The following is a 16,639-nucleotide window of genomic DNA, read 5'->3' on the forward strand; positions in this document are numbered from 1 at the left end:
GATTAGTCCTGCATCAGGCTTCTTGCTCAGCATATAACCTGCTTCTGCCTGTTGCTCACTCTGCTTGTGTTCTCCCTTTCCCTCTCTCTCTCTCTAAAAAATAAATAAATAAAATCCTTAAAAAAATTAATTCCTATATAGATGGCCAGAATCTACCAACAAATTGATAAGTAATTTAGTTTGTTATATTTTATTTGTCAGCTTTTCATACAATGTCATCCAATTTTGCCAATAAAATATTGTGGTCCCTTGGAAAAAGAAAATATGAGAGTAAATGATTTTTTTTTAATTTCATTGCAGGCATTCTTTCCAATGTGGTGGGACTTTTCCTGATTTTTCCTGAAAAATTCCAAGAGTCCCAAGAGTCCCCAAACAATACATGCTCAGACATACCCACTACATATAAACACAAGGGTACATGGACTTTATATACTTAAAAAAATATCCAGAACATTTTGGAAAGAGTCTCTATTAAGCCATCAAACAGAACTCTGAATAACTTGTCAAACTATGTCCTTTGTACAGTCAAAATGTTTTCCCATCATGTTCCAGAGGCTTGCATGAATCTAGAGAAAAAAGAAAATATTAGTTACATATATGAACGTTTCTTTTTTTAAAAGATTTTATTTATTTATTCATGAGAGACAGAGAGAGGCAGAGGGAGAAACAGGCTTCCCTTGAGCAAGGAGACCAATGTGGAACTTGATCCCAAGACCCCAGGATCATGACCTGAGCTGAAGGCAGACACTCAACCATCTGAGACACACAGATGCCCCAATATGAAAGATTCTAAGAGTTGAAACATCAAATGAGTGGTGTCAGGCACTAGGCAACCACTACTACCTCCATGATATAGGCTCTAGGGATAGAAGTAACTGAATCAAGCCAAAGTTTGTGTTGAAGCAATGTAAACATTTTGCAGAGAAAAGACAAATTTCTAGGCAGAGACAAATGTGAAAATGAATATGAATGGAGCACAGAGCTGAGATTGGGTATTGTGAGTCCATGGACAAAGAGGTAACCAATGATTAAGTGAGTAGTGTCGCCTGAATGCAGAAAATAAAAATAAAATAAAATAAAATAAAACTATTCTAAGCATCTGGTGGTCTGCTAATTTTATTACATCCTTTATAGGCACATGGGATTATACGTTAAATTCTTAGCCTTTTTGACATCACTTATCTTATGGTTGGTTAATGCATGATTGTTCATGACACAAGGACAAGTTCTAAATATGTAAAAACAATGCATATAGTCATATAAAAAAGAAAGTATTATCATAGAATTTACTTCAGCTACTATTTGTTTACATATTAATTTGTGCCAAGTTTATTTTTAGAAAAAAAGAAAGATAAGAAAAATAAAGCTATACCACATACTCCTCCTTCCTAGACAAACTAGTGAAAGCACAGTTCATAAGAAGAAGCACTTACATAGAACATAGGGTTATTTCAAGTGGAGAAAACATACTGCTGAATAGCAACAAAAGAACAGGGCAGGAATCAGAATGACTTCTAGTCTGTTGGATCTGCCAAATCTTCCTGAATAGGAAAACATGAGCATTGTGAATTATAGTTAAGACATGGACCCTCAAATGTGGCGTGGGGAATCCTAAGCAGAGGAGATAGCTGAAATACAGCCATAAAGCTGACAGATAGTAGAGTGTGCTTGGAGAACGTAGACGGACCCAGCGAAGCTGAGTGAAAGCATCCAGGAGAAGGGATACACAGGAGCAAAGACAGGGAAAGAGGGAATTACATAACTTGGCTTTTCAATGTGCCTTAAGCTGTGTTAAAACTTCACATATGTTAGTCCTAGTGATAGTATATCTTCATGAGGTATAATATTACCCCATTTCATAGACACACGCACAATTAAATCAAATTGCCAAAACCCAGAGATAAAAACTTATATCACCTAGCTCTCCCTGACCCCAAAGTCTGTCATTGTAACACCATACTTTCTTCCAGTGTGTTGACCTCTGATAGTACCAGTTAGAACTAAACCAATTTAGGGACATTTATGATAAAAAAATGAGAAGGTTGGATTTTGTTCCAAGGAAAACACGGATCCATATAGATTTTTTTGAGGAGACGAGTGATTTGATCAGAGATAGCTGTGGAAGGGCTTTTCTTGAATTCCTTAAATCCAAGTGCTCACACCTGGAACTAACTGGACTCTTTTTTTCTTTTTTTTAAAGATTTTATTTATTTATTTATTTATTTGACAGACAGAGATCACAAGTCAGCAAGAGGCAGGCAGAGAGAGTGGAGGAAGCAGGCTCCCCACAGAGCAGAGAGCCCAATGCCAGCCGATCCCAGGACCCTGGGATCACGATCCCAGCCAAAGGCAGTGGCCCAATCCACTTAGCCACCCAGGCGCCCCCTAACTGGACTCTTTAAAGTGCAGATTGCAATCTGAATTACAATGACTTGCTTCTTTGGCTCATACTAACTTGAGAGGTTCTTTAGTCCAGCTCCTTAAAGAGAGCTTATATGCTTTTATAACATCACAAGTGGTCAATGGTCTGGGGACAATAGATTGAATGAAAGCACAATGAAAATCAGCCTCTTGACTTGAATTCTGAATGTGCCATTTTAGACCACACCTTCCCCATGGCGATTTTCATCTCCATGTTCCTCAGGGTATAGATGAGAGGATTCAGCATGGGGGCAATTACAGTGTAAAACACAGAAACTTCCTTATCCCTGTTCTCACTCCCGGCAGGTAGAACATAAGTATAGATACAGGGCACAAAGAATAAAACCACCACCATTATGTGAGAGCTGCAGGTGGAGAGAGCTTTGCGTCTCCCTATGGAGGAGTATGTCCTAAGATTCCATAATATGAGAATGTAAGAAGCCACCAGGACAAGAAAAATGACAACCACCACCATTCCTGAATTTGCAATCACTAAGATACTAACAACATGAATGTCTTTGCACACCAGTTTCAAAAGAGGCTTCACATCACATATGTAGTGATCGATTTGATTAGGACCACAGAAAGGTAAGTTGAGTACCATGAGCAATAGAGCAACAGAGTGCCAAAAACCCACACCCCAGGCCATGAAGACCAACATGTTACACTTCCGCTGGTTCATGATGACCATGTAGTGCAGGGGCTTGACAATGGCAACGTAGCGGTCTAAAGCCATGGACACCAAGATAAATATCTCCACACCTGCCAGCAAGTGGGCAGTGAAGAGCTGGGTCATACAGTTGTTATAGGAAATGTTTTTTCTTGCTGCGCCTAAGTCCCTGATTAGCCTGGGAACCACAGTGGAGGTGTAGCAGAGATCCATGAGGGAAAGGTGACAGAGAAAATAGTACATTGGTTGTTCGATTAGATGGCTGCAGGTGATGGTGAGTAAGATGATGAAGTTTCCCATTAAGACAGCCAGGTAGCAGAGCAGGAACAAGAGAAAGAACAGTAACTCTAGTTGCTTATTTTCCCATAGTCCCATGAAAACAAATTCTGTGACGTTGTTCTGATTTTCCATGAGGCTGAGGTGAGTCCAGAGACACAACAGAAACTTAATTCACCTGAAATGATATGGAACATATGACATTTTTTTGTAGCACTGTAAATATTTGGAGTATTTTTATATGAAAAAATATGTAGATCACAGAGGAATTTTTGCACTTAATGTTTACAGTCGTTCTGGTGTAAGACAGATATCATTATTCAAATTATGTTTAGTGAGAGCATACTAAATCCTGGGAATTTAATGAACATTTTGCATGCCTTTAACTCATAATAACCCAGGAGTGACTCCGCTGATTTTTATATATGGGGGAACACAACTGGATGGGTTCAGACAATAACACCAATTCATTCAGATAGTAAATAGTAACCTAAGATATGAACCTTTTTCAAATGCATTATTATGCATATTTCAAATGCATTATCACATTATCCACTGACCAAAAGGACTTTGATCTGTTTTCCACCTCCTGTCTCTGCCATTAACACTCAGATAAACCTGAGCAATTCTCCTCCCTTCCATATGCTACTGACAATAACTTACAAAGCCCCAATCCAACACCATATTCCATACATTCAGGAGAAGTAAATATTTATTCAAGATATAAAATCACAATCAAGATTCTTAATCATAGCAGATAAATAAACTGAATTAGTTGATCACAAATTCAGTGACTCACCTTCTTGGTAGTTTTGTCGAGGTTCAGTTTGAACCAGATTTTGTCACGATTCAGGAGAGGCAGGAAATGGAAAACCAGAGGCACAATCTGGGCATCTGGATATAGGAACATGGTGTTATTTTTATATAAAAGCCTTCCATTTTCCAAAATCATTCTGAGGACACATTTTAGAGGTTGCTGTTTAAAATGTTAGAAACACTGCAGAGAGCCAGTTGTTTTCTATTGACATGTTGAAGAACCCAGGTGATTAAAGAACGTCCTGCATGTTTAATCATGCATTTAAGCAGCATACCCACTTAGATGCAGTTGATCTAGGAGAAGAGAAAGAATATGTTGAGCCATTACATTTTACCCATTACCAAGTGTCTACCACAGCAAAATTATGATTTTCCTAAAAGACTGTTAATGTCAATTCATTATTTTCATGGTACCAGAGGGGAACAGTGTGTTGAGGTGCACAGATCTCTCATCTATTGCTCACGAAGGGGAGCATCCAGGGTCCTATGTCTTATTACTTTTTTCTTGTTAACACTGAGAAATTCATTCTCTCTCATCCTCCCTCCCCAGTTGGTAAGTGGAAGTAAAATACTGGATCCATTTGTCTTATTCTGAGAGCAAAATGGAGTTCATTGGAGAATATAAAATGAAAGGTCTCATGGTTCTAACTTGTCAAGTCCATAGAAGAGTACTCCCAAAAATGTGTGGAGAGGAACACACAGTTGTATAAGAAAATAGAAAGCAGGATGTTCTTCATCAATTAATCGGTTTTACCTATTGACTTTGTATTCTGCCATATGGGATGGGTTGAAGATTTTATGCTAGACATACATTCAGGATGAGGAAAAACTTTGGCATTGGTATAAATTTGTTCTGGTTTCAACATAGAGCTTGGCAAAATACTTCTTTATGTATTAGTTGAGAAGATCCAAGCCTAAATTTTATGTGGAAGAATAGGATCAGTTAAAGGACATATATAAATCCCAGGGTAGCTTTTCAGTAAAATCAGAGAACAAAAACTAGAGAATCTAAACTGTAGGAAATGCAACTCTTGGTTTAGAGTGTGTTCTGAACACTGGTGCAAGCCTGAACATCTCTTACCACTTAGTGGTAAGGTAGGTTGCTGTAGGTTGCTGTTCAACCTACAGTGCTTAAAAACAAGCTGTGAAAATATAAATTGATACAGAAAAAGATCTATGGCAGCTCCTATAAACTTTCTTCTGGGAATTCCCTTGGGGAATAAAACCTCCCTTTTCCTCTTTTCTTTCTTTCCCTTTTCCTTGCTTTTTCCCTCCCCCTCTCTCTTTCAATATATCACAGTGTAGTCACCCTTATTGTACTCACCTATCTTCTTCTGATGATGTGATATGATAAAATGCCTACAAGATGAGATGAAGTGAGGTGAACGAGGCAGGCATTGTGAAATAGGCTTGGGTTGCTGTTGACCTTCTCACAACACATCAAATGGGGATCATCTGCTTCTGCACCATGGTTGACAACAGGTAACTGAAACCATGCAACTTGAAACATGGATAAAAAGGACTACTGTATTATTGTCCTTGTTTTGCAAATAGGAATCTTGAATCCAAGATTGCACAAGTACTAAGAGGAAGGTCTACATCTAAATATCCAGTTTATTCCATACAACTTGCAAGCTCATACTTTTTTTTTTTTTTCATTGTGCTTAGATGCCTTTTCCCAAATACAAATGAAGGCATAAAACCTTCATCAATTGCATGCCAGATATTCCTGAATGCCTTCTCTTAAAAATATCTGCCAACACAATTATTACAGAGGAACTTAAAAATTTAAATTAGGAGATCAAATTCTGTATAAAATGAAAACCTATAGAAATTACAATTATTTTCTCTTTATCCTATATATCCATACATATATAAAATGTTTTTGTATATATTATATCAGGGTGATCCTTCAGTTGGTTCCTTTTACTTTTTGTATCTGTACTATGTAATAGCAAACAGACATGGAGCACCTCTTACCCTCCTTTTTATCTTTCATCCAAAGAACCTTTCAGGAAAACATTTTTGGGAATAACATGAATTAAAGCATGTGCATGTCCTCAGGGAAAACCTCCCACAGGCATTTTACATCAACCAATGTGTGTGTGATTATAACTTGAAAAATAAAGCCCATATTATTATAGTGGTAATATAGGTGGCCTTGAGGCTTATTTGATTTATATAATTTTTAAAGATTTATATATTTGTTTGTTTGTTTGCTTATTGATTTATCTGAGAGAGATGGGAATAGCATGAGGAGAGTCAGAAGCAGAAAGAGAATCCTGAAGCAGACTCCCTGCTGAGCACAGAACCCAACTCCAGCTGGATCCCAGGACCCAGATAGCATGACCCAAGCTGAAATTCAGAGTTGGATGCTTAACTGACTGAGCCACCCAGGCTCCCCTTGATGTATCTCTTAAGGGTGATTAGATGAATGATTCAATACTTTTGTATTCTTCTAGCACTGATGTAATGTAACATGTATTATTCTCTCCATCTTCTCCTAGAATAATTTCTTCAAAAACTGGAGATGTATATTATATATACACATATATTTTTTAATTTCTCACATCATGTAAAGAGCTAAATATGCAAAGGAAGTATAGAAAAGTATTAATATTTACTCATCAACATAGAGTCATTGTCATTAGCATGAAGATTTTGAAATAATTCTCAATGGCTAATTACAAGCATTGTAATCTTAGAAGTCATATACATTGTTCTTTGTCACTAGGTAAAATCAAATATAAGGGTCTCAGAATTAGGAAATGCCACAATGCATAATTAGTTATTTTCCTTATTTTAGTGTGTTTTTTTTTTACTTTGAGTAAATCAGGTTGAGTAAATTGGAGTCCTCCGTTAGTAGCAGCAATCCTCCTGGGTCCGTGCTAAGTCCATATAAGTCTAATTTTACTTTAATTTTTTTTTCTGCATTGCTCATTTCTACTTCTGCTTCCCACTACTGTGCACCCACTGTACTCGATTGGACTCAGCTCCACTAGCCCCAGGATATTACATATTCCTTGTGATTTTCCTACAACTGTCCACATCTTACAACCCTCTTACAATACTATCTGTAAAGTATGATGTTTGACTCTGTCTTCTTGCTGCACGACCCTGCCTCAGGCATACACTTAGCAGTCTAGTCTCCAAAGTTTAGATAAATCCACATGAAGAAAAATATGAATCCACCTTCACGGTGGAAGATTTCAATGTTCCTTTTTCAAAGATGGATGACTAAAGAAGGCATTAAATCCAGAGGGTATAAAAGATCTGAACAACAGAAATTAAAAGTTTATGGAGGTGCGTATAAAAGCATACATCTAACAAGGAATATATATTTTTGTATGTATAAGAGGAGTATACATAAAAATAGCTAAAAATTATTTTAAAAAACATCACCATGTTTTTAAAAAGGTGACGTTCTATAGAAATCTGAGCTCAGTAAAAGTTATAAGTAGATCTGCATCTAGATCTAGGTAGATATGAATATAAATACATATACAGTACATTATTAAAAATTAAAATTATTCTATGAAACATAGTTAATTCATTAAGAAATCATACTAGAAATTTAAAAATCTACCTATACTTGAAAGATAAGGAACATACTACCTGTCAGAGTTTATAGGATACAGGGAGAATGATACTTTTAAAGAAAATGATAACATTAATATTTTCACTAGAAAAAAAATCTGAAAAGGATTTTAGTTTTATAAGACAGAAGCACATCAAAAAGTAATATGAGAAAACATAAGGTAAATCAAAATGAAAATTAAAAAGAAGCAAGAAATAAAAAAGAAAGAGCAACGAATTTTCACATTGGATCTTTGAGAAACCTTTCAAAATAGTCAAAGTTTTGACAATATGAGTCAATACAAAAGAAAAAAAAAGATAATTATGTAATATTAGTGAATAATAATATAACTAATGATGAAAAGGGAGAGGAAAAATATAAAATATTATCAACAACTAAATGCCAATAATTTTGAATGTTTTAAGCTGAACAGACATTTCTACAAAATACTATACACAACTCCAGAAAAATTACAAAAGATAAGTAGTCTATAGCTGGTAAACTTAGCATTAATTAAAAATAACACTGTAAAAGAAATATGAGCTTCAAATGGATTCATAACATTTTTTAAAAAGATTTTTTATATTTATTTGAGAGAAAGAGAGAGTGAGCAAAGCTGGGGGAGGGGTGAAGACAGAGGGAAAAGCAGGGAGTCTGTCCCCTGCCTAGCAAGAAACCAGATGTGGGGCTTGATCTCAGGACCCTGGGATCATGAGCTGAGCTGAAGACAGATATTTGACCAACTGAGCCACCCAGGTACCTGAGGATTTAAAACATTTTACCAAAGTTTTCCAAAATAGACTCTCCCAGTCTTTTATAATTTCTCATAGAGGAGTAAAAATCAAACCATCATTAATTCATTTTGCAAGACTATTATTACAAGGAAATATAATTAATCACTGAAACTTCCCTCTCTGAAATTGACTCTAGAACGTCTTAACAAAATATTAAATTACTTTAATTTTGCATAAAAATTAACATTCCATTACAGAGTTTTATCCCAGATATCCTTCAATAGTTTATTATTAGAAACTTGATGAACATGTCCACCAAACTGGAAATTAAAAGTGAAAAAAAGTTATTTCAATAGACTCAGAAAAAGTATGTGATAAATTTACATGCTCATTATATAAATGTTTACCAATATCAAAACTAAAGAACATATTAAAATATAAAGGAACTTGCTTACCACTAAAAATAATATTTCTTAAAAGCCCTACTTAGGTAGGTGCGCCTGGGTGGCTCAGTGGGTTAAAGCCTCTGCCTTTGGCTCAGGTCATGATCCCAGGGTCCTGGGAATGATCTCCGCATCCGGTTTTCTGCTCGGTGGGGAGCCTGCTTCCCTCTCTTTGCCTGCCTGTCTCTCTACCTACCTGTGATCTCTGTCAAATAAATAAATAAAATCTTAAAAAAAAAAAAGCCCTCCTTAAACATTATCATAAAGGGATTAAATTAGATATATTCTCTTTAACATCAAGAATGAGACAAATTGCTGATCTTTTTCACCAATTCTATACAAACCTGTAGTGCAGCACAATGAGACAAAAATCTGATCTGTAAGAACTAGACAGGAGGAAATAAAGCTGATAAAATTTCAGATAACATGATCATTCACATATAAAATCCAAAGATTCTATAGATATTAGAAATAGCAAAGCTGCTTAGTGCCTGATCATGAGAATAATTTACAATATTGAGTAAATATATAATTAAAATAGAAATAATTTATGCTAGTATTAGATAATGGAATATCAAGTAACCAAAATTTTCTTTAATTTGCTGTGTAGTGTTGTTGCTTGGCTGTGTCACAATTTGCTCACTCATTTACCTACCAGTAAACTTTGAGATGATTTACAATTTTTGGCTATTACATTAAAGCTGTTGGTAGCATTCTTGTAAACTCTTTGTATGTACATGTGCTTTTATTACTCTTGTGCAAATACCAGTAGAGGGTCTGGGCCATATGTTAGGTGTCTGTTTAGCTATTTAAATTACTGCTGAGCCATTTCCCAAAATTTACTAACTATTACGCCTAATGGAAAAAAGACAACAACCAGTGGAATGATTAATGAAGAAAGAAGCTGATACATTTTGGGGGGAAACATGGTGGAATTTTAACCTACCCACCATTTCCTACTTCTCAGCAATGGCAGCAGTGAGGATGGTGGCCCACATTCCTCATGGGGCTTGCTGGTATCAGAGGTGTACAGACCTTGATCTCAAATGATCCTGGTGGTATGTTTTGCATTTTTGGTGACTCCACCAAGAATTGCCTCACTGGCTTGATTTTGTTTAATCTGCCTGGAAGACTTCCCAGGGCTGGGGAGGTTTGCAGGGTAGATTTTACCAAACTCATTTGAGGCAAATACTCTCATCACAGGTGCCTGATGCAAGGTATAAGATCATGAAAGTGACAAATGACTGAAAACTCTGGAACGAATGTGGCTTGGGAAGGAGATAATGTGAGAACAACAGCTGTGAGAACCACCTGTGGATATAGCAGGGAATCTACAGGACCATCTGTACAAGCTCAGGGCTGGATGCACACTCAGAAGAGTTCAAGGAGATACTAGGATGATCACTACTCCATGACCTGTAGGCTCCATGCAAGGAGGAAGTGAAGGCTAAGGCAGAGTTCTAAAGAGCCTGGTAAAGCACAGGCCTGCCTCAGGTATTGCTGATTTTTTTCAGACCACTGCAATAAAGTTAATATCACAACAAAGTGAGTCAATAAATATTGGGTTTCCCAGTGTATATCAAAGCTATATTTGCACTATACTGCAGTCTGTAAAGTGTGCAATAGCAGCTTAAAAAATAATGTTTTTTAATATAAAATTCTATATTGCTAAATACTGCTAATCATCATTTGAGCATTCAGAGAGTTTTAATATCATTGCTGGTGGAGTTTGTCACCGTCATGTTAATGGCTGCTGAATGATGAAGGTAGTGGTTACTGAAGGTTGGGGTGGCTGTGGAAATTTCTTAAAATAACAATGAGTTTCACTGCAAATGAGTTTTGTTTGATTGAGTCTTCCTTTCACAAAGATTCTGTTTGATAGCATTTTACCCACAGTGAACCTTCTTTCAAAACTGGAGTCAATCCTCTTAAAACCTGCTAGAGCTTTATCTATCAATTGTATTCACTATTCTAAATCCTTTATTGTCATTTCAACAATCTTCATAGCATGTTTACCAGGAGTAGGTTCTGTCTCAAGAGCCACTTTCTTTGTTCTTCCATAAAAAGCAAGTCCTCATATGTTAAAATTTGATCATGAGATTATGGCAATTCAATCACATCTTCAGGCTCCATTCTGGCTTTCCGAAATTCTCTTGCTATTTCCACCACATCTGTAGTGACTTACAAAACTGAATCTTGAACCCCTCAGTCATTCATGAGAGTTAAAATCAACTTCTTTCCAAACTCTTATCAATATCAATATTTTAATATCTTAATTACAAATGTTCTTAATGGCATCTGAGGGGGTGAATTCTTTTGAGGTTTTCAGTTTACTTTGCCCAGATCCATCAAAGAAACCCCTATTTATAGTAGCTATAGCCTTACAAAAATACATTTTTTAAATAATAAGATTTGAAAGTCTAAACTACTCCTTGACCCATGTGCTGAAAAATGGATGTTACGTTTGCAGGCATGAAAATGTAAATCTTGGATGTCTCCATCAGAGCTCTTGGATGACCAGGTGCATTGTTAATGAGCAGTCATATTTGGAAAGGCATATTCTTTTTTTTCCTGAATATCAGGTCCCAAGAGTAGGTTTAAAATATTCAGAAAACCATGTTGCAAACAGATGTGCTGTCATACAGCCTTTGCTGTTCTACTTAGAGAACATAAGCAGAGTAGATTTAGCATAATTCTTAAGGGCTACAGGTTTTTCAGAATGGTAAATGAGCTTTTTCTTTATTCATTCTCCATTGATGGACAATAAGATTGTTTCCATATCTTAGATTTTGTATATATAATTCTGCAATGGAAGAATGAGAGACTTTTACATGAAATAAAGGAAGATGTAATGAAAGAGAAACATAGTTTATATTCATGGATTAGAGGACTATAATATCATTAAGATGGCAATCTTCCTCAAGTGATCTACAGATGCCCTGCAATCCCTTTGAAGCTATCAATAGCCTTTGTTTGTTTCTTTGTTTGTTTTGTTTCATTTTATTTTTGTTAGAGGGAAAGTTGTTCCTAAAATTTATATAGCACTTCATGGAACTCTGAACAAAAATAATACAAATTCTACACAAAGTCTTCCAGAAAATTGAGAGAATACTACACAATCAATTATGTGAAGGCAGCATTGCCTAAATGCCAAGTCACATTATATGCAGAAAAAAAAAAATATATATATACATATATATGTGTGTGTATATATATATATGTCAAATATCCCTTTTGAATCTACACTCAAAGGTGTTACACAGAATACAAGTAAACAAAACACCCATCAATGTTTCTTAAAAAATAATTGGCCATTGTGATGTGGAATTTATTCCAGGAATAAAGGGCTGATTGAGCATTTAAAAATCAGTGTAATTCACTAAGTTAACAGAATGAAGGAGTATCACAAGTCTATTTGAATTAATGTAAAATTATTTGATAAATTTCAATTTATAGTTGTGATTTAAAGACTTTAATAAATGATGAAAATAAAAAAGTATTCCACTTTTACCATGTCATTCTATGTTTTCAATACAATTCCAATAACAATCTCAATAGTATTTTTTTAAAGAAATTAACAATTCCATTCTGATTTATATAGAAATACACACATTCAAAGGAATCTCAACGATTCACACACACACACACACACACACACACACACACACACACACACACACACTGTAGTTTGGATGCTTACTCTATTGAAATTCAAGAACTGCTATTAAGCTTCCATAATCAATGCTGTGTGGTATTGGCACAAAGTTAAACACCGAGACTTGAAACCAATAGAATGCACAGAAATAGGCTTAATTACATGAGTTTTTACAAAGATGTCAAGTAATTCAATGGGGAAAATATAGACTTTTCCACAAATTATACCAGATCTATGAGGGGAAAAAAAAATCTAAACCACAAACTCATCTCATACCATACACAAAAATGAACTCAAAATGGGTGTGAGGTCACATGTTAAAGCTAAATCTTTAGAAATTGACCTCGGGAGGAGACCAATATTTATTAGATACAAAATAATCATAAACCTTAATACCAAATTTAAAATTGGAATTTGTCAAAGTTTTAAAATTCAGTGCTTATTGGGTAACACCATTAGTAAAAATGAAGAGGCAATCCACAGTTTAGGTGAACATTTTGTAGATATACATAACATCTATATGACAAACACCTGTATTATATGTAAAAAACATTTAAAACTTAGTAATAAGAAAACTAGAACCCTTACGTTTAAATTATGCAAAGGACTTGAACAAAAGTATACAAAAGTCTAACAATAAGATGAAAAACAAAATCTCACCACCATTAGTCATCAGGGAAAGCAAATTAAAACCACAACAATACATCACCACAGGTCTCCTAGAGTTACTCAAAGGAAACAACAGTACTAAGTGACAAAGTTGTAGAACAATTGGGAATCATCTTGTGTTTTGGTCTGCCTCCACAATTTTAATGGTGCCTTGTATTCTATGCTGAACAAACCATGAATCCCAAAAATAACTAGTTGGGAGCTTCTTAGAGTTTGTTTTTACTTCGTGTCTCCTAGTGATTGTGAAAACAAACAAACAAAAACAGCTTTTGGAGTCAAGAACCTTAAAATTCTAGCCATTGATTTCATGCCCTCACTGCACTAGCTCTCAAGCAATCTGTAGCAGGTTCCAGAGAAGTTGTATTATTGCTGAGGAGGCAAAAGTTCTCTCTGTGACATGAATCAATAGGTTAGCTACATCACAGGTCACCACACTGGAAATATGCCATTTTTCTACTTGCCTAACATTCTGCATTCTTAGAAGCTCAGGTCCATTTAGAGAAAGGGTATTCCTATGTGTTTGGATTCCAAGTATGGGGCATGCAACTCCCTATTCAAAACTGGATGTTTGTTAAACATCTCTCTTCAGCATGGTTTCTAAGACAAATCATTTCTGTCAGAGGAGATAATTAATTCCTGGGGGAAAAAGTAACAACACCATGACAAGGTCCTTGAACCTATGGAAAACTCTTTAAATATGCATGCACTGTAAGGTGAATATGATTTTTTTGATTCCATTTGCAGAGCAAGATTCATATGCTCAGAATGACTCATTTGAATGTGCTTACTCCATATATCTTGCTTCTTGCCTATGGGACCAGAGCCATTTGTGGATGACATCTCCATATTTTTTCTAAAATAATCCATTCTAAATTGAAATCCCAAGTGTTTTATAAAAACTTTTTGAGGCTTTAGGCTAGAAGGGAAGCTTTTGATTGATAAAAACACGTCCTTAAAAACTTGATTTGGTATCAAATTATTTGACCAGTCTCTTACTGGGTGTGTCTTATCTTTCATATTGAAAGTTACCTATCTGAGAGGAGGTCAGTTTGAAGATGGAATTATTTCTGAACACCTCCAAACATCATTAAGATCTTCTAAGTCTGTAAGGTAAGTGTTCAAAATGGCTGATGCATCTTAAATATTGTTGCCTCCCATATATATTAATCATTGTTTCAGTCCCTTCAAATATAGTATTCAAGTATTCCATCCTCACCCCATTTCTTGAAAAGATAGTTGGTAAATATCATTCACCTAAACTGACAGAAAAAAAATTTGATACTCAAGGAATTGAAGCCAATTATTGGACCCTGCTCTTTGTCACCAAACAGCATGCTTTTGTAATGAGACAGCTAGTTTATAATCTAGACGAATCATGAGAGTGAAAACACAATGGAAATACACTTCTCACATAGAAGAGGCATAGTATGAATAATAAAGGACACATACATCAGCTGTGTTATCCAAGCACGAATGGAGAATTCTTTTTTTGTAACAAAGGCTACAGATAATTGAGTCTGTGTGCCTTCTTTAAAAGTAAAATTGGAGAGGATTCTTCCTGAACTTCTTGCACAGTTAAGTGATTGTATAATTATCACTCAAAATGTCAATAATTCCTATATCCTAGGTGCCTACACAGTTACAAAATAGATGAAAGTTCTCTGTGCATACAACATGGTGGTGATATGTTCAAGTAGGTTTCCTTAAACAATTCTCATGAAAATCTTTCATGTGGATATGATTAATCTTGCTTTATACATGAGGAAACAAGGATGTAATGTGCTAGGAAGGTACTCCAGATAAAAGAAGATGCAAGTGGAAAAATCCGAATTCTCATCTTGTCTTTTTGATTTTCAAACCAAAACACTTAACCACGGTGGAAATCCTTTTCAACATTTAACAGATGGTTTGAAAACTTGACAGAAAATTAAAAATAAACACCCAAAAACCCAAAACCAAAAACCAAAAATCAAAAAAATCAGATGGTTTGCTTTGGAGATGGATTATACTAGGGAGAACTAGGTCTGAAGTAGAAGTCAAGATAGACAGAACTTTCAATAAACATAGTACCACATTTTTAATTTTTATTTGACTTTTTCATTTTTTATTTTTTTTTTACTTGATAGTTGGGAGTTCAAGCATTTCTGTGTGTATGTGTGTGTATGTGTGTGTGTGTGTGTCTCCTAAAGAAATTGTGTTATAGACACTGGTCTCTAAAGTAGTAATAAAGTGATTACAATTATTGTGGTCATATAAGAAAAAATATAATTAGTTCAATGTTGTTAATTATAACAATATAGGGCACAGGTAATAATTTGGAAGAAAACCATGAAGAAGTATATTCTGAACTAATCTTAGTTCTTGCTCTTAATTAGCATCTTGATCTTGGCAGAATCTTTACCTGCTCTATGTTTCTATTACTTAAAATATAAAATAATTGTCAAAACAAGAGCTGGAATTATCTTACAGGTTTGTGGTGGGGATTAATTCAATAAACATCTGCAAAAACTCTGAAGGCCACTAAATATTCACTTTTAGTAAACATTGTTATTGTTACTCTTACCATCAACCTAATTCTCTGACACTGATTCCTCATCTCAAAATGGATGGAATAATACCAAACAAATGGGATGTTATCAGTATTTAATGAGATCCTATCTATACAACATTTGCTATCATACACGAACATATTAATCAAATATTAAACTCTCTCTTTCTCTCTCTCTCTCTATATATATAGAGAGAGCAAATATAATATTATTGTATATAAAAAATAAACATTATTAATTATTTTTATAGTAGCTTTTGTATACTTTATATACTGACAATCAACACCCTGTTAATACTATGTCAACTATAATAAATAATCTCTTAACTGGGGTTTCTATCTCTGGCTTCCAAACTCTTACTGAACTTTACCCCACTTCATCCAAGACACATGAAGATCTTTATTAAAATTTTACCCTTATTATCTCTTCCTCAAATTCCTCTTCACTTTTCCTTGTATATTCTCACTGTCTTCTCATGGTTTCCCATTTCCTAAGGATAAAGGAAAAATTCCTAACATTGCACTGACAGCTTTTACATCATAAACCACCTCGCTTTTCTTACTTAATGTATTCAATTGACTACTTCCTACGACATGACTAATCACCTCAGATGATGAAGTGTGCACAAATGATCTCCTGCCTGTGTGTTTACAAAGTTCCCTATGGCCATACTCAACAGAAATTTCAATGAATAAATTCAATAGAATTCCACAATTCAATAGAATCTAGGTGTGTATTACTTACTAGATGAAAAAGCTTAATGCGTTCAAGGTTACAGTAATAAAAAGTAATTTTTTTCAGGTAATGCAATTATTCATAATACGAAATA

General features: G+C 35.0%; 1 protein-coding gene across 1 annotated transcript; it reads right to left on the minus strand.

Moving 5' to 3' along the window:
• Window positions 1-2,563: 2,563 nt before the first annotated feature.
• On the minus strand, window positions 2,564-3,502 carry LOC125079831 (olfactory receptor 4P4-like). Its single transcript, XM_047693561.1, has one exon. The coding sequence runs from the start codon at window positions 3,500-3,502 to the stop codon at window positions 2,564-2,566; it is 939 nt and encodes a 312-aa protein (XP_047549517.1).
• Window positions 3,503-16,639: the final 13,137 nt, after the last annotated feature.

This window comes from Lutra lutra, chromosome 10 (genome assembly GCF_902655055.1).
Source record: "Lutra lutra chromosome 10, mLutLut1.2, whole genome shotgun sequence".
NCBI lineage: Eukaryota > Metazoa > Chordata > Mammalia > Carnivora > Mustelidae > Lutra > Lutra lutra.